Source organism: Octodon degus, unplaced genomic scaffold, assembly GCF_000260255.1.
Source record: "Octodon degus isolate 3935 unplaced genomic scaffold, OctDeg1.0 scaffold00061, whole genome shotgun sequence".
In the NCBI taxonomy this organism is placed as follows: Eukaryota; Metazoa; Chordata; class Mammalia; order Rodentia; family Octodontidae; genus Octodon; species Octodon degus.
In genome coordinates this window covers 315,833-338,829 of record NW_004524637.1, presented here as the reverse complement: position 1 = coordinate 338,829, position 22,997 = coordinate 315,833, and the positions used below count along the sequence as shown (strand labels likewise).

The following is a 22,997-nucleotide window of genomic DNA, read 5'->3' as shown; positions in this document are numbered from 1 at the left end:
CACCAAGCTACTGTTCAAAAAAAGAGGGAGGGCGAGTTTATCTATGACTAACCTTTAACCTTACATAGTGTATATTAACGTGTTCACTTTCAACATTGAAATGCAGCACTTACTGGGAAGAGAGAAGGAAAGAAAAGCCTTTTCATTGCAAAAGTGATCAGTCTTCACTGTAGAAATCCAGTAAATCCAAATTAGCAAAAGGAAAAATATTACAGTCTTTTTATTGTACTTATATATTCTTTTCACCAAAGTACACAACCTGCTTTTTAGTAACCTGCTGTTTATTAACCTGCTTCTTCCTCTTAAAAGGAAAAGTCTCTCTTTCTCCATCCTTCTGTCCCTCCTTCCCCACCCTTCTCTTCCCTTTTTAATTTGTTATTATTATTATTGGTCATGAGATTGTTTTCACCTTCTTAGCCTGTTTATTATGTGGTCACAGTGGGATATTTCAGTTACATAGACAACCATGCAGAGACGTGCTGCGTCTAAATCTTTGCACACAGCTGTGAGAATTTCTTTAGAATAAGTTTCTAGGAATGAAATTGTTGGGTCAGTAGGCAGGATTTTTAGATGTCATGGTTTATAATGAACACTTAGAATGTAAAGTTTACTATTCATTTTACCTGTATTTTTTAAAAGTTCTTTAGAGGGATAGATGAGCTAGTAATTCAGAATGGAAGCAGCAATATTTTTGTGACTTAAAAGCTATCCAACTTGTGAGAGGGTTAGAGGATTAACATTAGATATAAGTCTTTGGAGCCTTCTAATTCCTTAAACTTGTGTCTTTCCATCTGATGCACTTGGTCAGTTGGTTGGTTCAGTAGATACTGACATGCCCCAGGCCCATTCAGGAAAAAAGATTTGTCCTCTGCCTGTGGCCACCATGCCCTTTGGATATTACTGCAGCTGAAGGGGACTCCCCACCCCATCCCATCCTCGTCTCAGGGTAGCTCCTATCCCACTGTTAACCAGTGGTGTGGAGTGTGGGAATGTCACATCCCTCCTGATCCAGTGACAGTCGTCCCATTCTCAGAATGCCCGGCAGGGTCAGTGTGGCCTCCATCCAGGCCCTTGCTCCTCTGCCCAGGCCTGCTGTCTCACCTTCACTCCCCATTCCTGGGTAAATGACTGATACAAGAACCACTGTTTCAGAGCCTGGAATCAGCAAAGGCTGGTGGGTTGGCTTGGTTGATTCAGCTGACCGTTGTATTACCATAGCAGTAACACCACTGTAACTTTTCTCAGAATCAAGGAGCCCGGAGTAGCCCTGACTAGGGCTACTTTTTAGCCTTCTGATTTCCCATTATTTTCAGTATTAGGTGACTGGCCAAACTATGTCACACACTTTTACAAGGCCTAACTGCTATCTTTTTAACCTAGCCTTTGAAAACTAATCTCCATACTCTCACCCTGCACATATGTCTAGAACGTCTTCCCAGGTATTCTGACGCTGGTTGTAACAAGACCCTTTCTGCCTCCATTCATCATGGGTTAATTCCATAGAGATCTGAAAATATATGAGTGCCCTCATTCTCAGCCGCACTGACTACCCCCGTCAAATGGCCCCAGGCACTGTAGAAGCCAACTGTGGAATCCATCTAGATGAACAGAGCTCAGGTCCTTCCTTTAACCATGTCTCACTATTCCCTGGCATTTACAGTATAATTTCAGAAGTGAAAGAGCATTCCATCAATGCCCAGGGAGTCACCCCAGGGGAATGTGTAGTGCTTATAAATAAACTTAAGAAGATTGTGCGTGTGTGTGTGTGTGTGTGTGTGCGTAGATAGGTTTATGTCCCAAGTCTGAGGTCCTTAACGTGAACCTTAAATTTTCCCAGTGAGCAAGCTTGGCTCAGTTGTACGCTTCTGTGATGGGGACTGGGAATACCCAGGTGATGGTGTGGTCTTGTGTGACCATAGCGTATGGTCTCCTAAGGACGTTTTCAATCACTGCCTGACCTGCCAAAAACTTCCTCACAGGACTGTCCCACTGCTAAAGAGCCAGCAAAGGCGACATGAGTGAATAGAGAAGACCATTCCAGGCCCTGTCGGTTGTCCCTCAGCCCCAGATGTGGAAATGGCGCATGTATCTGGTAATGGAAATACTAGGTAGACACATGACACATTCTCCCAGCACTTGAGGAAAAAAAAATATTTCTGAGCTGACTCCTGGTTTTTAAAGCAGGGTGTGAATATGAGCTCTTACAAAGTTGTAGAGAGCTGTATTTTATATCTGGTATTGAGGATTTATAAATTCCTACGCTTCCTGCCTGTTCTTTTTACTTTCTCCCAGGAACTTCTCAGCTTTTGATCTTCTACTTAAGTGTAGCCAGTTGCCTGCCAGGTATTGGTGCCATCCTGGTGCACTCCCGGTCTTGTGCCAGGCTGCCTGGGAGAAGCTACTAGAATGAGCCCTGGGCTTCTGGCCTGGGTAGTTGTCTCAGTCCTTTTGAGCTAAGTATGAAGCACTACTGGGAAGGAGCAGGGTTTTTCTGTCAGCATCCATTCCAGGACGTAAAGACACTACACCGTGAAAGCCATTCAGTACTAGAATACAGATGACCCAGCGCTGATGACTGCTGAGATACGGGCCATGGTAGAGCTTTGCCAGCCCACTCCCGGCCGCAGCTCTTGCCCAGGATTTGTCCCTGTGGTATTGTGCCCCTGCCGAGCACAGCATCAAAGCACAAAAGTCAAAATCAGTAATCAAAGCAAGGTGGGTCTAGAAAGAAACAGACCAAAGAGAAGTCAGAAGGAATGATTAATTAGGGTGGCTTGGACCCCCGTAATCTCTATATAAATGTTACCTCCATTAATCCTCATCTACTGGCCTCCAAGTGATTAGGTGTAGTTTTGATTTGCGTATGGCTACTTCTTCACTGTAAACATTGCAAACTTCCAAGAAGTTTTAGAGGGTGGCTAATCTTTCTGTACTAAGGAAAGACTGAGGTAATAAGGAAACAAGAGCTAATAGCACGTGAGGAGTTTAACAAACAAGATGAGATATGCTGTGACCTCCGTCTCTGGAAACATGTTTTTATGCACATTCTTCCCACTTTGAGATTGCTGGTTTTCTTCTTTGAGATAGGCTGTCATCCTGTATTCCAGGCTGGCCTTGAGCTCAGTATAAAATCCAGCCTGGCCTCCAACTCAAAATCCTCCTGCCTCAGCCTCCAAGTGCTGGGTTTATAGTGTATGCACCACCACACTTGGAAGGGGTTTTTTGTTTCTGTTTTTGCTTTTGTTTTTGAGTGATTACAGTTTTTCATTATGTCCATCATAAACTTTATTTATTTATTTTTTTTGTTTGTTTGTTTTTTTAGGGTTTTTTTTTTTTGTTTTTTTGCGGAACCAGGGATTGAACTCAGGCCCTTGTGCTTGCCAGGCAAGCGGTTATTCTACTGAGCTCGGAACCAGGGATTGAACTCAGGCCCTTGTGCTTGCCAGACAAGCGGTTATTCTACTGAGCTATCTCCCTGGCCCCCTACCATCATAAACTTTAACCTTGATTGCATTTTTCCTATTTTTTAGTGTTTTAGTCTTTTCAGTCTTTAATAATCATTCTTGGGCACTGGCATAAATAATCCATTCGTGTAAGTTCTGGGTTATCTCTCAAACATAAATTACATCCACATCTTCTTGTTCTAACTCCTGAAGAAGGTATCAAGGGGTATTTCAGGCTTCTCTATGTGTTTCAGACTGTCAGAAATGTACCAGGTTGAAGGTTATTATTGTTACTTCTTCTGTTTCCCCAAAAAAGAACTTGCTTATTACACTTAACAGTGGCCTTTTTAATTTCAGATGTAGAATTCTTAATTGTCATCTCCTGTGGTTGTCCAGCCAATACCTCCCTCTTGTCTCTGACCCATTCCTGTCAGGGCCCCCAAAGCCCACCAGAAAGGAGAGTAGAGCTCTTCTGCTTTGCATTGTCTTTGAAACCATGGCTCTTCCTTGCAGCATAGCAGAACTGATCAGTAGTAAGGCAACTCTAGAAGTGATAAATCCCTGAGACAAGTGTGACCTTCCTGTGCCCATAACCTGATTTTTGGCTCTTAATGGAACCAAGAAGTAGGTTGTTTCTCTTATTCTGTTTCTTAACTTGTATTATGAAGAAACCTACAGAGAGTGGGGGAGTAAGTCACAACTGCGTAGACAGATGGTCTCCAACTGTTTTTGATCATGAACCTCAGTGATAAACATTTGTGAGAACCTCTGCCAACTGTGAATTTCATTCATAAATGCCAGCATATCCTACTTTATACTGGACATCTACACCATAAAAATAGACACTGAGGGAGAGACAGGATGAGGGGACATCAGCATGGATATATCCTTCACTCATACAAAGGCGCAAGCTGGAGACCAGGAGCAGGTCCTGTGGGGGACCCCAGAGTCTCCAGTGGATAGCTGCTATCCAGATTATGGGCATCCTGCAAACTCCCACACATCAAGGACACAGAAACACATCTGAGAATGTGCCTAGCACTTGGGCACCACACTTGTCACAAGGCAGGAGCCTTCGCCAGTGTATGTCCCATCTGTGTAACACAGATGGCCATAGCCCTTTGATTTCCTGGTGAGTCCAGTGCTGGATAGGCCCTCCCTGGTGCAGTTCTTAGAATGTCAGTGTCATCGACTTCCCCGAGCATTTGCCTGTATCTCCAAGGAGTAGTATTGACCTCCCAAACCATTTGCTGTGCTTGTGAGATTTCTGGGTTAGAACACAATAATGATTCCAGATAGACTATAATTAAAACCCCAAGGATCATCAGAGGTAGAGGAAGAGTAGCCCTTATGGTGGATGGCCTTTAAAGAGTATCTTTTGAAGGATGAAAAGGAGTTTTACAGGTTGAGCACATGAATTCTCTCTGCAGCTAATTAATAATGCCTTTTAGACTGGGATATAATAGATCCCTGGCACTATATGCCACACCAGCCCTGCCCTGGGCACGCTGAGCTGGCCACCTAAACTGGGCATGGTGGTGCACACCTGTAATCTCAGGACTGGGGAGGCTGAGACAGGAGGCTCACTACAAGTCTGAGCTGTGTAGTTGAGACCCTGTACCAAATATATTAGAAAGAAAAGATAAATGAGATATGGTAAAGATAAGTAAAAGGACCCCATGTGTTTTCCATTAGAGGAACAAAGGCTGTAAATATCAAATAATAATAGCACTTCAAAAAAGTATTCCTTATGGAAGCTAAGAGCTTGAATAAAATGTTCAGTTTCATTAGGCTTCAGGAGAAATGGGCTGATACCTCTTCAGTCTGTTGCCATTTTCCTTCGCGGGAGACCCCTTTGCTGATTGCTTCAGTGTTCGTTCCGCATCGCCCGCTGCGGCCGAGTCAGAACTCACTTTCTCTGCTCCCTTGGTTTGGTCCCAAGCTTCTCGGGGGCGCATTCCTGGCCTGGGTGTCAGCTGCTTGGGGTTTAGAATGGACATGTGAGGTCATCCTGACTGTGCTGTAGGAACACTGTCGTGGGCAGGATGGAATTCACTGTAAACCTCAATTTTTCCTCACGGAAAAGAGCAAATATATGCTAACTGCTCAGAGCCAGAGGAGAATGGTGCATGTTTACAAGATCCTTTACGATTTTTATGTGTAGATGGAAGAAATGTGAAGCACCTGAAGTGTGGAGTTGACAGAAAGCATTTCATTTTTTCTTCTTTCTTCTTTCTTTTTTAGCTTCTGTTTTCAGTTTTATTGTTTTATCATTCTGACTACAATTTTACCATGTATTTCAAGTTTTAAAGAGACTATGCAGTGGGTACTTCTTTGTCTAAATCACTCCCATTTGACTAGTGACAAGAATCCAGAATGTACTTGTCTCCCAAACTACAGGGAATATATGAGTAGGAAAGTTCACTTCTTTAGTACTTGTTTCGGTTCCATTTTTATTCCTCATGGGGAAAAAAAAACAGTTTACGAAGTGCATTCTTTTGCATGTAACCGTTGGAGTAGATCCAAGGCCAGGTATAGTAGCCCTGCAGAGACAGGACAGTGCTTAACAGGAACCAGCAGATGAGGAGGAAAGCAGACGGGCGCAGGGGCAGAGCAGCTCACTTCCAGGCACAGACAGGAGTCTCAGGAAACCCATCACACTGCCCCATGGTCCTCACATGGATGATGAAGAACCACTAGGGAGCCGGCCTGCGCAGCGTGGCCCTCTGAGAATGTGAAGTTGCCCCTCACCCTTCCTGTTGGAGCCTAGAAAGCCCTCTCAGATAGCAGGTCCTGGGGCTCCACCCTCCTAGTCTCACGCTCTGGCACAAGTTTGTGACGCAGTGATGGTTTTGGCCACTCAGTGTCCATTCCAGCCTCCGTAGAAAATGGCAGCCTCTGTTTTGTCCAGTCCCTGACACTGACCTAGAAATGAAAGTGTTCCAGTTACATAGATGTAATTCAGATGATGCTGAGCCTAGAATTCCAGGCAGGTATAGAATTACTTTTGCATAGATCCTTTGAATTTTCATTTTTTTGGCTTTGGAGGCAGCCTAGTGGAAGATCTGCCTTTCTATGAGCAAAGGAAGTTGAACAATCTTTACATACCTTGTTATTTTCTTTGATATAATAAAATCAAACTTATAAATTCCAGTGAGCTGTCCTGTGGCCGCAGATGGACAGATATGTTCCATGTTTGCCCATGCAACTACAAAACTGAACCAGAGCCTTGTTTTGATTTTTAAGTAGGGAAAAAAAAGACTTTGGAGTCAGCCTCCTCTTCCTCTTGAGATGGCCCTTGAATCCTCATGGCCAGGCTGGACTCAGGAAAAGCAAAAGGAGGTGGCCAGGAGCGGGGCCAGAGGGACAGAACTCCTCTGGGGGCTTCTCAAGGAGTAAGGTACAACTCTGTGTCCTCTGCCCCCTTTCGCCAGCTCCTATCCCCTCCCCTCAGCTCCCCCAAGGCACCTGCTGGACCTGTACCCCACTGTGCCTCAGCAGCGCAGCATGGCATGTGCTGTCCACATGCAGTGTTAACAAGACCACTGTTCCCAAGTATTTGATGTTTACCTGCTCTGCACAGCGTTCCAGACCCTTCTTAGCTTGAGAGTTCTGGATAATTTGGCAACACAAACATCATAACTGGTTTCTTACATAACTCTGCATTTGGCAGCAGGCACAGCGCATTGAAATTAAGCAATACTCACTCATCCAGGAAGACTTTGCTCTTCTTTTTTTTTTTTTTTTTTTCAGAATATATTTATTGAGAGAAAGAAAGCTCCTGTCCCAAGAGAGGGACAGGAGGGGGGAACCAAGTGGGGAGTTCCCCCCAGGAAGTTGTCTCTTGCAGGGACTTTTATAGAGGAAAACCATGTGGTAAGGCGGGTCTAAGGTGGTGGAGAAGACATGGGAACTCACTTAGTTGGGCATGAGGTGGGACAAAACTATGGTCAACCAATGAGATTACAAGCACCATTGCTCAGGTAGAATTGATTAAATCCAGTACCAAATGGGGAAGCGAGTCATGTAGCAAGCAGGCATGAATACAGGACAGGGTCTCTTCCTGTTGGGGGCTGGGCTAGTGACTCATTTGGGTTCTTTCAAGTTGATTGATACTATTTAGGATATCAATCCCTAATGCCCATCCCTAGGGAAGTATGTAGCTGTGCTTCCTCTTTTTGTCTTGATCTTCAGGTGTGGCCCATATGGGAGTGTCTGTCTCTTCAAGTTCAAAGTCACCTTGTCTTCCATCTTGTCTCCTTGAGGGCCTGACCCTGTCTGACTGCCTGTAATATTTCTGTCTAACTGGGCTGCCTGCAACATTCCCCCCATCTGAAGAAGTAACCTGAACTGCTATGAGGGAACTATGGGTGATAACAGCTCTGGCTTCTTCAAGTTGAAATGGGTCGTAGTTGTTGACCAGCAGTTAGGTATATTCTTCAGAGGTTCTATCTAAAGGCCCTCAATAGACACCAGTCATTTTCATTACAGCTTTGAATCTCCATCCCATCTCGGTGGGAAACTCCAAGATGATACAGTGAGAAAAACTGGTCTTGGGTGGGTGACCTCCAAATGACATAGGGCTCTGGACCTGACCTGCACAAGTTCGTGTTCTCTAAAACCGAAGAATGAATTTTAGGAACAAAACGGAAGTTATGAGCAGAATATATTTATTGAGAGAAAGAAAGGTCCTGTCCCAAGACAGGGACAGAAGGGGGGGGCCCAAGCGGGTAGTTCCCCCCCCCTCCGTTCTTCTTCTTCTTCTTTTTTTTTTTTCTTATTTTGGAAGGGTAAATGCACTGCTTTGTTTTTCCTGTTGTATATTCTTTTTAATTATTCACTGACTTTAATGATGCTTTGAAGTTTTTTTTTTCAATGGGAACAGGGTTCTGTTTGTCTTTGGAGGCTTAAAAGCTCTCCCTGTGTGACCCAGAGAAACCTTCCCTAGCAGTCGCTTTAATAGCTTGACTGCTTCTAACCTGGGAGAGTGGAAGGATGTAGGACCAGACTGCATGGGATGGAAGCTGGCAACGTGCTGAAATGGAATTGTCTGGACCTTTGAAGGAACCGGAGTCAGTCTTGTGTCCCTTTCCCTCAGACCAGGCATCTTAGAGCAAGTGGTTTGCTGAACCAGCTTTTCGGTTACAGTGTACATTCTTTCCATTTCTTCTTTCTTTCCTATTAAAAATAATAAATATTTAGTCAGTAATCTCTAAGCAAGACCTCTTAATATTTCTTTTCCTGATTGCTGAGGCTACAGTCTCTAAAATGTTTTTTGTTTGGGCATGGGACCTCGTATCTACTGCATCCTAGGCAAACACTACCAGTGAACTTCATGCCCAGCTTTCTTTCTTTTTTTTTTTTGGCAGAACCAGAGATTGAACTCAGGCCCTTGCACTTGCCAGGGAAGTGCTTATTCCACTGAGCCATCTCCCTGGCCCCCAATGCCCAGCTTTCTAAAATCTTTTTGTGGCATTGCCTGAATTCAGTAGCCATCAGAAAATGACCAAAGTGTTGCATGTCCCTAGTTCTCAAATTACAATAATAAAGTTTTCAAATGAAAATGCTACCATTGTTTTGGGATCTCTTCCCACCATTCCACTGTGGAATCCAAGTAAGAATTGGGAGGATCATCCCATAGTTCAAATTGAGGGGAGAAAAATACTATATTTCAAAATTAATCCCACTTTCTTCTTTTAAAAACAGCTCATTGACCAAGACAGATTTCAAAATGTTTTTCTCAATGCTCCCGCATGAAACATTGATTGAGGCTTTCAGGAAATTACAGGGGGAGAGCTACTCACCAAGTTTTTGGTTTCCATGGTCTCCCAAAGCCTTAAGACTCCCCCGAGGCTAATTGCTGTTTACTGCTGCTGAGACCTCCATCCTTTTTCTTCTGTAACATTTTCCATCTTAAGAAGGGTCGTCCCATTCAGCCTGGGAGCATGTTGTCTGAGTGGCTGAATGGAATTACTACCAGTGGAAACTATGCTGCAAGAGGGGTGGATGAAGCAGCTGCAAAGCAAACCTCAGCTGTTTTTTCCATCCTCCCCAAGCAGAGTTAATTAGCATAGGGAAAATGACTAAGGTGTTGACGTCACCTCTTTCCAGTAGAAACTTACACTTTGTCCCTGTCTGCCTGGGAGCATGAAGGATTTGACTCAGGAATTTGCTGTCCAAACAGGATGCTCTGGAAGCTGCACTTTTTTTTTTTCCCCAGGGGGCCGGCCCTTGGCGCTTTATAAGAGCAGACTCCAGAAGGGACTCACAGTCTCTTGGAAAGAAAAAGATCTCGCTTGGGGCTTGGCTGCGGCGCGGGTCTCTAGAGTGTTCCCTGTAAGAAAGCAGGATGCATTTTAGAAACTTTAACTACAGCTTTAGCTCCCTGATTGCCTGTGTGGCAAACAGTGACATCTTCAGCGAAAGTGAAACCAGGGTAAGGCTTCTCCTGCGAGGTGGTTCTTGAGTTTTCAAAACATTAGGCTAACTGGGAACTGTTAACTGAAGTACCTGTGGGTATGTGGCACTGTATGGGGTTAGAGATTTTGAAATAAGTCCAAAGTATTTGGAGCTTTGAAAAATCAAAAGCTCTTTGTTGCCTGAGGAATTAACTGTGAAGGAATTTTTAAAGAGCTCAATATTTGAAAACATCCAGGTTCCGGGACCAGCTGACTAGTAAGTCAGGTCTGGGAGTTTTGTGTTTCTCGTTCTGTGAACCTTGTAAGTAAACTCTTTGGAAGAAGGCTTCTTCTTACAGTGGGTGGAAACTTTTACAGCTATGGCTGAAAATAATTTGACTTCCTCATAGAAAAGAAATACTGTAAGTTTATTGTGTATTTGTAGTATTACAAGAGTCCACCTCAAGCTTCACAATTTCTCTGGCTAAAGGAAATGCAGCCATTGCAAATAGTAAAACTGGATAAATAATTTATGTGTGCGGTACATGTGGCTGCTGGGTAGAAGCTCTCAATGAAGGAATTGGCATGATTAATCACTTTCATCACTGTGCTTTTCTTTTTCTTGTGTTTGAAATTTAAGATACTTTTCATCAGCAGCTAACTAGCTCCTTGCTGATCTTCAGTAATACTGTGTGTGAATGAATGTTATATATGTTCTGTTCATGGGGTGGGATTTAATTTACGTTATATGCTTTATATACAGTGCATAGGCTTTGAATGAAAGTTTGTATTTCATAGACTTAACTCCATAATTGTGTGTAAGCGCATGAGTTGAGGCCATGATTTTGGAACTAGCTTGTAGATCACATTCTATGCAAGAGCATACTGTGAAGTCAGTGTGCCTGTGTGAGCCTTGTGTGAGTTGTCATTTTGTAAGTAAGCCATGACACAAGTACATGTCATTTATTAGAACAAATAAGATTACTTTACAAGAGAATGATAAAGTAGTAATCCAGACTTAGCAGATACTGAGTTCTCTGTTGTTACACACCCTGACTTGTATTCTAAAAATATTTATTAATGTCATCTCTCCCAAATTCTGAATCATAACTTCAAAACTGCACAGTTGGTTACAGTGCCTACTGATGAGGTCATGCGAAATTCCAAATTTGCCAAGACACCTATGCCAGCACCTTCCCCATGCCCGAGAGAGGTGGGAAGACTGACTGTAGAGGGCACGTGGGTAGGATCTGCTGCCAGGCATGTGCTCTGTGCCCCTCCACAGGTGCCTCTGCAGAAACCCTCATGAGAAACTCACAGAAATGTTCCCAGGCTGAAGAAACTTTAGAGAACAAACTAGGAGTTGCTTCCACTCCCCCAGCCACCTACCTAGTACAGTAGCTAGAGCAGTGTTGGCAAAAGTTTTAGAGCTTTTAGTAATACAAAGAGCCCACCACATCACGCGTGCCTTATGTCCACCACCACTGAGCCCGAGGATGCTGCTTTCCTACCTGCAGCACATGGGTAGAGACAAAGAGCCACCCAGGCCTCCCATACTTCTGCTCTTCGAGTAGGGAGGATTCCTGACGTTAGTTGCCCTCCCTAGATGTCTAGGGGAATACAGGAGCTCCACACCATCTGCCTGCCTGCCTGCGTGGGTGCTAGAGGGCTCGCTGCTGCTCAAGACACAAGTTCTCTGCTGCCACCCTCGCCCCGCTGGCTGCCCCTCACAGAGTCCCACAGCCAGTCCTGCGGATTTAGCTTGGAAAACCATTGTATCTGAAAGCCCTGCAGTCTGCCGGGCTGCCTCTTAGCGCCCACTGGTCACCACCTCCTCCTCCCTAGTTGGAATCCTGAGGAGTCTTGGGGCTCTCTTAGCCTGCCTCTGTCACCCCCCCAGGCTAGGGAGTGGGGGGTCCCTACCAGAGCACTTTCCAGAAGGCCAATGGGCTGTGTCCTGCATCTATGTGTAAAGTCCCAGAGTTGGTGCTTTCTAGCCCTCACTCACATATACCACTGGAGTGAGACACGTACTTGCACGAAAGCAAGTTTGCAGAAATGACCCATGTGCAGTATGTTAATTTTTAAACCAGTATTATTTTCAAGAGTTAAAAAGTAACAGACTGAGATAAAAAACAATTGTGGGAATTTTTTAAAACTATTTCCTTTTAAGAACTCCAAGATTCTTTCCTTAAGTTCATTGTTTTCCTACTTAAACAAAAGCATTTTTTTCTTCCAAATTAGCTGTTGTGCTTTTAAGTCCTAAAGAAATATTTAACATAGACAACCCAGCCCTGAGCCTAGGTGATGGATTAGAGCTGGCGAAAGTTGTTCAGTTGGGGAGGAGGAATGACCAAGCTGGACCTCCTTGCGAAACACGCATTTCACTTTAGAAAGAATTTTGTCATAAGAAGTTTTAAGTAGTATTCATTGTTTTGATTGAATGAGTTTAGTGAGTCTAATTTTTTTTTAAATGTTCTTTTAAAATCATCTGTATCAGGCTTAGAAAGAGCAGTGTGCTGGGCGGAGGTGCCACTCAGTGGGAGAGCACAACCCCCCTCCCCCGGGGCGCTGACCTCCTGGCACCAAAGTCAGTCCATCGCAGTCCGCTCCTCTTCAGAAGGGACAGGCTTTTCTCCTCTAAGAAGGAAATCAGGAGTCCCTGAAATTATTAATAATTCACTTCTTTAATAAAAAAGTAACAAAGTCCTACAATCAAGGTTCATGTTCATGTAAGTGTTAACGCTGTTCGCTTTCATTGTGTTTCAGGCCAAATTTGAATCCCTCTTTAGGACATATGACAAGGATATCACCTTTCAGTATTTTAAGAGCTTCAAGCGCGTCCGAATAAACTTCAGCAACCCCTTATCTGCAGCAGATGCCAGACTGCAGCTGCATAAGACTGAGTTTCTAGGGAAGGAAATGAAGTTATATTTTGCTCAGGTGAGTTGGGGGCCCTTGCTAGGTATGCTTCTCCCTGTTCTCTCTCACCCTCCTTTATAGCAGTTTATCTGTGGGTTGTATTGTACTAACAGCCCCAAAGAATTCATTTTGAGAAAGGTAGAGTTCACGCTCTGAATACTCTACCGGGTCTTCCCTATGTGAAGAAGACATGGAGGTGAACTTGAGAAGAACCATATAAATAGCCCTGACCTTCAGGAGGCCAGTATTGCTGGAGAAAGCGGGCCTCCCTGTGCACACAGGGGGCTTGCAGGCTGCTCCGCCACTCTAGGGTTTGTGCAGTCCCTTTCCAGGCATTTGCTGATGGTCTCAGCTGCTGGGCATGCAGACCAAGCAGCCCAAGGTACTTCCCAGCTTGAATAGGTTCTCGAGCTCTTAGCAACACCCTCACTCTGGAGAACCAGGAGTCTGCAAATGTGCCACAGCTCTGCACAATGCTGCCAGGCCTGGCTTGCTAGAGAAAATGTGGACTGACCAGACAGGTGGCAGATGGTAAGAAAGCCTCCTGTTAATTGGGGTCCAGAGGCAGAGCATCCATGATGCAGAGGGAGGAGGCTGGAATGGGTTTGTGTTTCCTCCTGCCCATCACACTCCTACCTTGCTCCCGCCCAGGGACCTTAGGTGATTGGTGCCTAAGCAGCTCCCATTAGCAGGGGAAGAGAAATACTACTTCCCAGGTAATGCTAGTTCCTGGCAGGCTCTGAGCCTTCCCACCAGCTGAGATAGAATTGACCCTGTCCACAAGCTTCCTGGCAGGAGGAGGAAGCTCTTCTGACTCAAAATAAGCACCCTGCCCTCTACCTCTGCACCACTTGGGAAGGTCTTGGGCAGGGCTTTGACCTGGGGCACCTAGGCTTCCTCTAGGAATACACTCCTTTCTGCATTGAATGAGGCTATGACTTTCTAATTGTGAAAATAGTACCTGTCTGTTGTAAAAATGTGGGAAAGATCCTTAAAGCATAAATAAAACTTAAACTAGCAAGCTTTTAATACAAATCTGCCTGGATAGCGCTCTAGTCACTAGTATAGTTTTTAAGACCAACTCAGACCATCGGTTGTTGTTCCTTTCATTATTATTGTTGTTGTTGTTATGATGATGATTAGTCTCTTGCAAGGTGGCTTTGTGGTTGTTCTTGACATTGAGCTTCTGCTAAGAGCCCTGGAAAGAGGGCCAGGAACAGAGGGGTGCTGCTGAGTAGGAACCTGGCTCTGGTCCCTGCCTCAGCCCCCTGAAAATGTTTCATTTCAGACAGAGATGTTACATAGCCTTCTGCCTTTGTGTGTAGGAGACACTTCCAGGTCCTCGTCTCATCCAAGAAGCCAATATTTGTAATCCCAAAGTTACGTTATTGGAATCCCATCAAGTTGATTCCAATCTACCACTTACAATGCAACCCACGGCGAAAATAAAGACACTAAATTATATCTTCAATCATCAGGGAGTCAAGGGGCTCTAAGTCCAGCCATGAAGCTGGCTTTCTGGAACCAAGAGAGCGACCCAGGGCCTCACCCAGTTTTATTCAGTGGGGGAGCGGCTTGAGGATTGACTGAGAACTGTGGGAAAGAGACTACTATGAGCTGAGCTAGGTGTGTGGCCTACATTTACCTCTCCTGATATGCAGAGAGGATATGCCGAGAGCACAATCCGCATTATATAGTATCTAATGGTTTGGTAAGTCTGGTGCTTCAGCTTTGGTGTAGTCTTTCAAGCCCCAGGAAGTCATAGCCTCTATCTCAAGGCTCGATCCCAGTTGGCAGGCACAGAGCATTAGCTCTACCGTCCTGTCTCAACCCGGCTCACATTAAAGAGCAGCAGTTATAGGTTACCAGGGAAACACGCACGCCACCTTCAAAGACTATCACCAGCACCTCAGCTAGACCAATACACATTGCTTAAGGCCAATTGAAGGATAAACAGAAGTCCTGGCCAGCTCTGTACAGAACAATACGAGGAAATAGGGTCAGGCTCAGACAAAATGGAGACAGTCGAGAGCTGCTCAGGTGGTCCTCCACATTTGTGGTATGAGAAATCAGTTGAAACTGACTCCAGGATCCTTCTGGCCTCAATGACAGTGGGTGTATTTTTTCCATCTACACTAAACACTGTTCAGTTGCTGCCTGAATCATTAGTGACAGCTTCTGTGCCCACAGGTCCTCACTGTATTTGCAACCTAACCTAAGTTCAGTCACATGACAGACAACTGAACATGAACCCCATGGTGGCACCTGCTCTGCCCGGCCACCACCTGGCCCTGCAGCCCTGCCTTCCAGAGGGTGCTGAGGCCATGTAGCCTTGCTGCAGCTCTGCCCTTCCAGTGCCATGACCAGTGCTGATCTCTCTCTCTTCAGACCCTACACATCGGAAGCTCACACCTGGCTCCACCCAATCCAGACAAGCAGTTTCTGATTTCCCCTCCTGCTTCCCCGCCAGTTGGTTGGAAACAAGTGGAAGATGCTACTCCAGTCATAAATTATGATCTTTTATATGCTATCTCCAAGCTGGGGCCAGGTAAGCAGCAGGGGCTGGGACACCTGGGTAGAGTGTGGTAGAGGCTGGGCACATGGCACTGACCTGTGCAGAGGAGGGCATTCCCTTAGCCTTTTCTCTCCCATTGCTCTCCGACGGCCCAGTGTGAGTGTCTTACAGACTGTCTCCTCCTGCATTTTTCCGTATCACTGTCTCCTGTGCGGAGCACTGTCACCACAGCTGCCATGGGCTTATGGCCCTTCCCACAGGTGGCTCACAGATCAGTCCCTTCACCCACAGGCATAGCCTGTATGGCTCAGGCACAAGCCCAGGTCCTACAGCTCCAGGTAGAGGTGAGCAATGTGACTTGGGAAAGGAAAAACAGATCTTGCTTTTAGAAATTGTATTTTTATTTTATTTATTTTTGCGGAACCGGGGATTGAACTCAGATCCTTGAGTTTGCCAGTCAAGCACTTATCCTACTGAGCCATCTCCCCGGCCCCAGAAATTGTATTTTTATCAGGGTAATTTTGCTCATTGATCTGATTATCATCTAACATTTTTAATGGGTACAGGGGACAGGATCACAGATCATAGTGAAGAAAGAGCTTCAAGTTCCTTGTCCACAAAATGGTTCTCATGAGTGGCACTGCATCTAGCCCCAGTCAGGGCACAGTGTATGATTTTTGAAATCCATAAAATATTGGTGATTCCTGGCTTAGGTGCTGTGGTTTGGTAGAAGGAGCAGAAGGGAGGGAAGATCTTGGGTGAAGAGGTATGAGACCCTTCTTGCCCCACCAAAGAGTCAATTGAATAAATGCTGAGACCATCAGCTCCTCCTTTCTCCTTGACCAGCAATCTGATGTCCCATTGGGTTACGGATTTAATTTTCATGGGCCATCAGCAGTTTCATGCTGAAAAGATTACATTTCTGAAAACAGTGCCCAAGCAGAAATAACCCTCACAGCGTAAGGCAGGACTCACATTACTTACTGCTTACGTACTGTCAAGGTCAGAAGTGGCCAGTGAGAGGAAGCGTGTGGCCCTCCACTGCAGCCCCTGGCAAGGTGTGGCAGCAGCCACGCTGAGCATTCAGGTCTCTAGCGCATTAGCGGTGAGAATCAAGAGGTTTTCTCTCCACTGCGGAGAGAGGCAAGAAAGTCTGTGATTTTAAAATCTTCACACCCCAGAATCTGCTACTGCTTTACAGAAGGCTGTGGAGAAGCCCTTCTAGAAAACGGATTCCATAAAATCAACTTATTTTGGATTTACTTAGCACTGAACTTGAATCATACCTTAAACTTGCGGGATCCAGAGATCTTGCAGATATAGTCCTAAGCCCCAAATTTTCTGGATTTAGGCTGACTGGTAAATACATAAGGTTGTGTGAAGAAGCCATTGTTTAGCTGAGCATGGTGCCACACACCTATAATATCAGTATTTTGGGAGGCGCAATCAGGAGTATCTGAAGTTTGAGCTCAACGTGGGCAACTTAGTGACTGAATGAGACTCTGTTTCAAAATAAAAAAGGGCTAGGGGTGTGGCTTAGCATGAAAGCTCTGAGTTCAAGTCCTGATAGTGAAAACAGAGAGAGAGACAGACAGACAGACAGACAGACAGACACTAACATTTTCAGTGTTTTCGATGACCTGTCTGACCTCTCCCTTCCTAGCACAGAGCCCAGACTTTTTCACCTTTTAAAATGCAGCAAGAATAACATCCCATTCTCACTGGTGGGTAGGGAGAGAGTAGCCACCTTTTCTGTGAGCGAGAGTCATGCTGCATAGTTAGGGGCTGCCCCTGGCTGCTCCTGTGCATGGAAACCAGCCATGCAAACAGCTTAAAAACCACATAAAAGGGGCCAGCGTGATAGCTCAGTGGTTTAAAGTGCCTGCATAGGCAAGCTTAGGCTAAGTGCAGGGATCACGGTTCAATCCCTGGCACCATATGCCATGCCAGTCCCACCCCCAGGACAGACTGAGCTAGCCACAAAGAAAGAAAAGAGAGGGGAAGAAAAGAAAAGAGAAGCCGATAATTAGCCTCTTCCCTCACATGGAGCTTAAAAACTTCTGTCCACAAAGCTTTGATGGTGGATTCATCCCTAACCACTGTGGGGTGGGACCAGCTGAGTCCAACCCTCCAATCCAATTCAAATCCTTAGCATTTCTGTGGTCCTCAGAGCCTACCAGCAATTAGCCTCCTTTATATTATTTTCTTTTCTTTTGTGGTGCCTAGACATCAAGCCTGGGACTTTACACACATGCTGGGCAAGTGCTTTGCACTGAGCTCCATCCCCAGACCTTTCCTTTCTAGGTAACCCTTTGTTAGGCCCGTGAATCAAGAGCCAGGGCCAAGTGGTCCAGGTGGACCTGCTCATCTGCAGTTGGCTCCATGAGGCAGATGCCTTTGCTGTCCCTGTTTTACAGAGGAAAAGCTGCGTGGGCATGTAGAGAGGTGGAATATCCTGCTCTAGAGCCCCCAGTCCTAATTGCGTGCCAACTTCTAACACACGCAAGCAGGGAACCCCTGCAGCAAGGTGAGGCCCTTCAGGGGTTCCCCACTTCATCTCCATGGCCCTCTTTCTCAGTTACAAAAGGTTTCCCCAACCCTTGATGGGCCAGCAGGCTGAACTTGGCCGAGCCTGGTCAGAGCAAGGCTGGCACAAAATAGAGCAGTGCCTGCATCCACACCCAGAGCCTCCTCCCGTGTCCGGGTCCCTGGTGGACACAGGAGCCTTGGGATGTCTACTTGCATCCGAGTTTATGTGTCCGTCTTTTCCTGGATTGATGAATCCTCGCAGCACACATGGGGAAAATGAGAAAGGGGGAGACCTTTGGGTAGTTAAGTTAATGTAAGCTGCCACTGGACAGTAGATGTGCTCACTAAAAATATGCGTTTCCTTACTCCTTTCACATGCCTGAATTCACTCATCAAAAGCAGAAGCATATTCAGTGGGAATACTTCTTTCTGAGTGAGCCACTAAAAAAATATAACTGCAAAATATGTGTGGCTGTGTCTCTCCACCACATCGAACGTAGGTAGGAGGTGGCCAAGCAGACCCCTAGGCCTCATTCCATTTATTCTTTGCTCCTGGCCCTCCAGTGACTTGTCCAAGTTACCCTGCAATTGTTTCCTTCTCCTAGGAGAGAAGTACGAGTTGCATGCAGCCACCGACACCACGCCCAGTGTGGTGGTCCACGTGTGTGAGAGCGATCAGGAGAATGAGGAAGAGGAGGACATGGAAAGAATGAAGAGACCCAAACCAAAAATTATCCAGACAAGAAGGCCGGAGTACACACCTATCCACCTAAGCTGAGCCGGCTCGCAGACGAAGAAACAGTTCAAGTCATACTCATGGGGAGGAATCTTTTACTGTGGAAGTGGCTAGTCACAACTTTGGAGGTGGCAGCCGTGACCGCTGTGGCAGAAATTTCAGTTCATGTTGCTCAGAAAAGAATCAAGGCTCTGTGTCCTTGTTCTGCTGCTGCACTTCAGTCCATGTCTGCAGCACCCAGCAATGTCTTGGGCTAAGCACTGAGCTCATGGTGATCACACAAGGACATTTGGGACGTCTTGAGAAACAATAGTATTTTGTACTTGTTCTTTTCTGGTAGGTTCTGTTTTTGCCAAGGACAGGTTGATCCAGGGACCCAGGGCGAGCTTTCTATTTCTAACCAATGTACAGGGGCTACCAGCCCCAACTGGTAGAAAGAGGTACCACACAAAGCCACGGAGTGTCTAGTGCAGGAAGGTGGTGACAACAACCACAGTGCCACGTGGACATCATAGTGTTTCCCTCCTTCCTTGTGTCCTAATGTCTGTGCATGTATATTACTGATTTCCGAGACTAACCCTAACCTCTGTTCATGTATGAAATTATGCCGTTGCCATTTCTTGTCTTTTGGGAACTAGGGAAGTGTTGGAAAACAGTATGACCTTAGCAGATGGCCGGCTCTTTGCAGCAGCACCCTCGAGAGGAATTCCATCTGGAACATGGGCACTTGGCCCCTGACCCAGTGCAATGTGTGCTTTGTGCTTCTGCGGACAAAGTTGATCTGAAATGTCTATGTAGAGTTTAGCTTACACAGTTCAGAGAACAGCAGTTTCACTGCCAACTTGTAATGGGTGAGAGATTTTAGTTTAGATGTTTGGGGTCAGACATTGGTTTTCATTGTCTCTTTTCTGTAGTGGTTTCTATATAGGAGTCATAGCCAAAAACCTTTCTTTGGGGGAACTGTTGGTTGAAATAGTTGGTTTTTCACCCCATGGCAACATCAAGATAAGCGTGTAAATAAAGCCGATAGCATATATTCATACCTGTTATACACTCGGGTGAAAAAATACAGCAGTGGAAAAATAGTGTAAGATGTAATAACCTTCCTATGAATTGTATGTTGTAGAAAATGCTGTTCCCATGTTTAACAGGATTGAATTCCAAGCATGTAAAATGAGTAGTAGCCGTGTGTTCATGAGAGGGATGCAGTGCCTTTCCCCATTAATTCCTGATGGAATTGTTACACTAAGTGAACATTTGTAATTTTTTCTAGTTGTAATGTGTATGTCTGGTAAATAGGTATTATATTTTGGCCTTACAATAATACCATAACAAAGTTTGTCATTTTGAAATGCCTAATACCAACTCACAATGCATGCTTTGGAAATTTGGAAGATGATTTTCTTTGGGAAGCAGATAATTTGCATTAAATTCTTCAATTGTTCATAAAGAGAAATTGATCCAATGTTCTCACAACCTGTTTACAGTACTTGGTAGGAAGGAGAGACCATTGCATAGCTATTCAAGTGTTTCTAGTTACGTGCTTTTAAACTGGAGAGGCTAAACTCAAAATATTTTTTTTAACTGCATTCTATAATAAATCGGCACAATATGCTCTTTACGGAAAAGTTACCTGTTTGTCATCTTCTTTTGAGGACTCATCTGCGGACCCTTAGAATCCTGCAGCCTCAGGAGGACACATCCCTGTGGCACTGTAAACTTTCCCACCCAGTTCTGCGCCATGGCTCAGAGCATTTGCCATACCGCACTAGTAGTGCACCACTGAGGAAGGATATGTGATGACAAAACTGAAATAAAACCTAAATCACAGTTCTTTGGACAAGTAGATGACACTGATGAAAACCCTCTTCGCCAGTACCTCCACCTCCACTGAACTTTTTTTTTTTCCAGTGCTGGGGAATAGAACTGGGGCCTCATGCATGTTAAACGAACAACACCCCAACTCCCAATAATTTTTTTTTTTTTTTTTTATGTATTTGGTACAGGGTCTCACTATGTAGCTCGGACTTTTGGTGATCCTCCTGTTTCAGCCTCCCAGGTGCTGGGATTACAGGAGTGCACCATCATGCCCAGTCTCCGTGGCCAGCTCAGTGCATCCAAGGGTAGGGCTGGTGAATCATGGTGCTGGGATAGGTCCCTGTGCTTGCCTAAGCAGGCACTTATTCCGCTGAGCTATCTTGCAGGCCCTCCAATGTTTTTGATTATTATTTTGAAGAGTTTTATTTTCTGTTAAGAAGACTATCCACTGAAGATTCTAAGTTCTAAAGGCCAATTGTGTTTAGATCTATCTAAGTCTTTTGTTTGAAATTTCAGCAGCCTTTTTTCTGAACTCTTACTGCATAAAGTGTTGGGCTTCCTGCCTAGCCCACAAGGGCCTCAACAACTCAGTACATATTTATGAAAAGTTTGAAATGACATTAATCTTGATCAAGATTAACATAAGGTGTTTCCTTGTGAAAACTGGAATGTTGCTTTTTTTTAATAAAGTATACCATTTTGTCATTTTCTCAAAACGCACTTTTTAAAGCTGTATAAGATCAAATTTTAAACATGTTGGAAAATCAACATCTTATTCCAGCTCGTAAAATCTGGTGACTTAGCAGATTCACTGACAAAGCAAGTAGCAAGGAAATTCTTGCAAATACAAATACAGGGTGGAGCTGCATTTCTCATCAAATGAGTAGGAGCTGTCGGGCAGTGTGCTGATTCAGGATTCTCATTCATAAATAGCCCTGGGGGAAATGTGCTATCACTTATCTCAGATTTACAGAGGTCCCTTGCATAATCTGGGCTCACAAGATTGGTAGTTACACTGACAGTGAAAGTGACTCTGTAACTCAGAATCCCTTTACTGTAACAAAACGCCTGAGAAAATCAGCATAAAGGAGTAAAGATTCATATTGGCTCATGGTCTCCGAGGTTTTAGTGTACTTCTTCCATTTAGGCCCTATCTCAATAATGTTATCAGTTATTTACCCTATTTCAATAATGTCATCAGTTAGTGAAATGTAAGAACCAAGCCCTAACACCGACAGACTGTAGAACAGCGATCAGAAGTCACCAGCGTGCTCAGCCTAGATGCTCTTTTGAGTACTTCTTGGGCAGATGCAGTTGGCAGTTCTGAAACCAGTACATCGTCCACTAGGTCATTGGTTACCTGGCCGCTGAATGAGAAGGGCCCCGGATTAGAATACGCCCAAGACTCCCACATTCCTTTGTGTGAGAGGGGTTTAGAGAATGCAAAATAAGGGCCTGCCAGATAGCTCAGCAGACTAAAGCACATGCTTAGGCAGAGCGCAGCGGCCGGGTTTGATACCCAGCGTCCCGTGTCCCGCCCCCAGGGTGCACGGACAGGGCGATTGAGACTGGGCGTGGTGGCGCGCGCCTGTAATCCCAGCACTTGAGAGGCTGAAAACAGGAGGATCACTACGAGTCCGATCTACATAGGAGACCCTATACACCCTGTACTAAATACATTTTTTTTTTAAAAAGAAAATGCAAAATGACAAAACAAGCAGGATCACTCCTTGTCACTAATGTATTTCTTAAATAAATTTTGGTAGAACGTATTATAGATCTTATGAGAAATAACTGGGAGACATGAAGGGAAAGAAAACCCCTCAAAATATATGCTAAATGCAAATGAAGGGTGGGGAGCGTAAGAGGAGCCTGGCATTTCAAGCAGCTCTTAATCCTGGGCTGTAAATGCTGATTTGCCCTCAGTAAGCATTCACATTTGCAGAATGGGATGTGAATTACTGCCCACAGGACATTTAGATTTTTAGAGTTTTGATTTCAGGTGAAATGTACAGAACTTAGTGCAAAGTAAATACATTCAGGACTGGCCTGATGGCTCAGCAGACTAAAGCGCCTGCTTAGGCGGAGCACAGCAGCTGCGGTTCGATCCCCAGCGTGCCATGCCGGCTCTGACCACAGGGGGGCGCTAAGATTGGGCGTAGTGGTGCTCATCTGTAATCCCAGCACTTGGGAGGCGGAAAACAGGAGGATCACTATGAGTCCGATCTACATAGTGAGACCCTGTGAACACTGTAGACCCTGTACTAAATACGGGGGGGAGGGGGGAGTAAATAGATTTTATCTTGGCATTTAAATTGGAGAGGATTAAATGCACTGTGTGGGGTGGCAGGACCGTAGATGAGAGGGCAGCCTGAGTATGTCATACTTCACAGGGCTGGCAGGACTCTGGAATATTTGCCCCGACATAGCAAGGTATACTCAGTACCACCCCCTGGTCACCTTTTCAGATGGAAGCTGCTTAAATAATTTACCTGAAATTTCCCCAGAAGAAGGTCAACTACAAGTAACAAATACTCTTCTTTGCTCGTTTCTCTGGAATCCTGACTAAAGTAGGGCATGGAGAGGTTGCTTTTTTTTTTTTTTAAGTATGTCACCATTCTTGGCATTTAATGGAC

At 45.0% G+C, this 22,997-nt stretch overlaps 1 protein-coding gene across 2 annotated transcripts in view; it reads left to right on the top strand.

Annotated features, from left to right (window-relative positions):
* Rcan1 (regulator of calcineurin 1) overlaps positions 1 to 20,169 on the top strand; it is a 91,225-nt gene extending 71,056 nt beyond the window's left edge. Inside the window, exons 1-4 of one of the 2 annotated variants that reach the window (XM_004634346.2) lie at positions 9,588 to 9,879; positions 12,611 to 12,784; positions 15,152 to 15,311; positions 18,413 to 20,169. In XM_004634346.2, the coding sequence (XP_004634403.1) occupies positions 9,793 to 9,879; positions 12,611 to 12,784; positions 15,152 to 15,311; positions 18,413 to 18,585 (594 nt within the window). In that variant the 5' untranslated portion in view covers positions 9,588 to 9,792 and the 3' untranslated portion in view covers positions 18,586 to 20,169. Of the gene's footprint in view, positions 1 to 9,587; positions 9,880 to 12,610; positions 12,785 to 15,151; positions 15,312 to 18,412 lie in introns of those variants that run through there. The other variant, XM_004634345.2, reaches the window with a different exon arrangement.
* Positions 20,170 to 22,997: the final 2,828 nt, after the last annotated feature.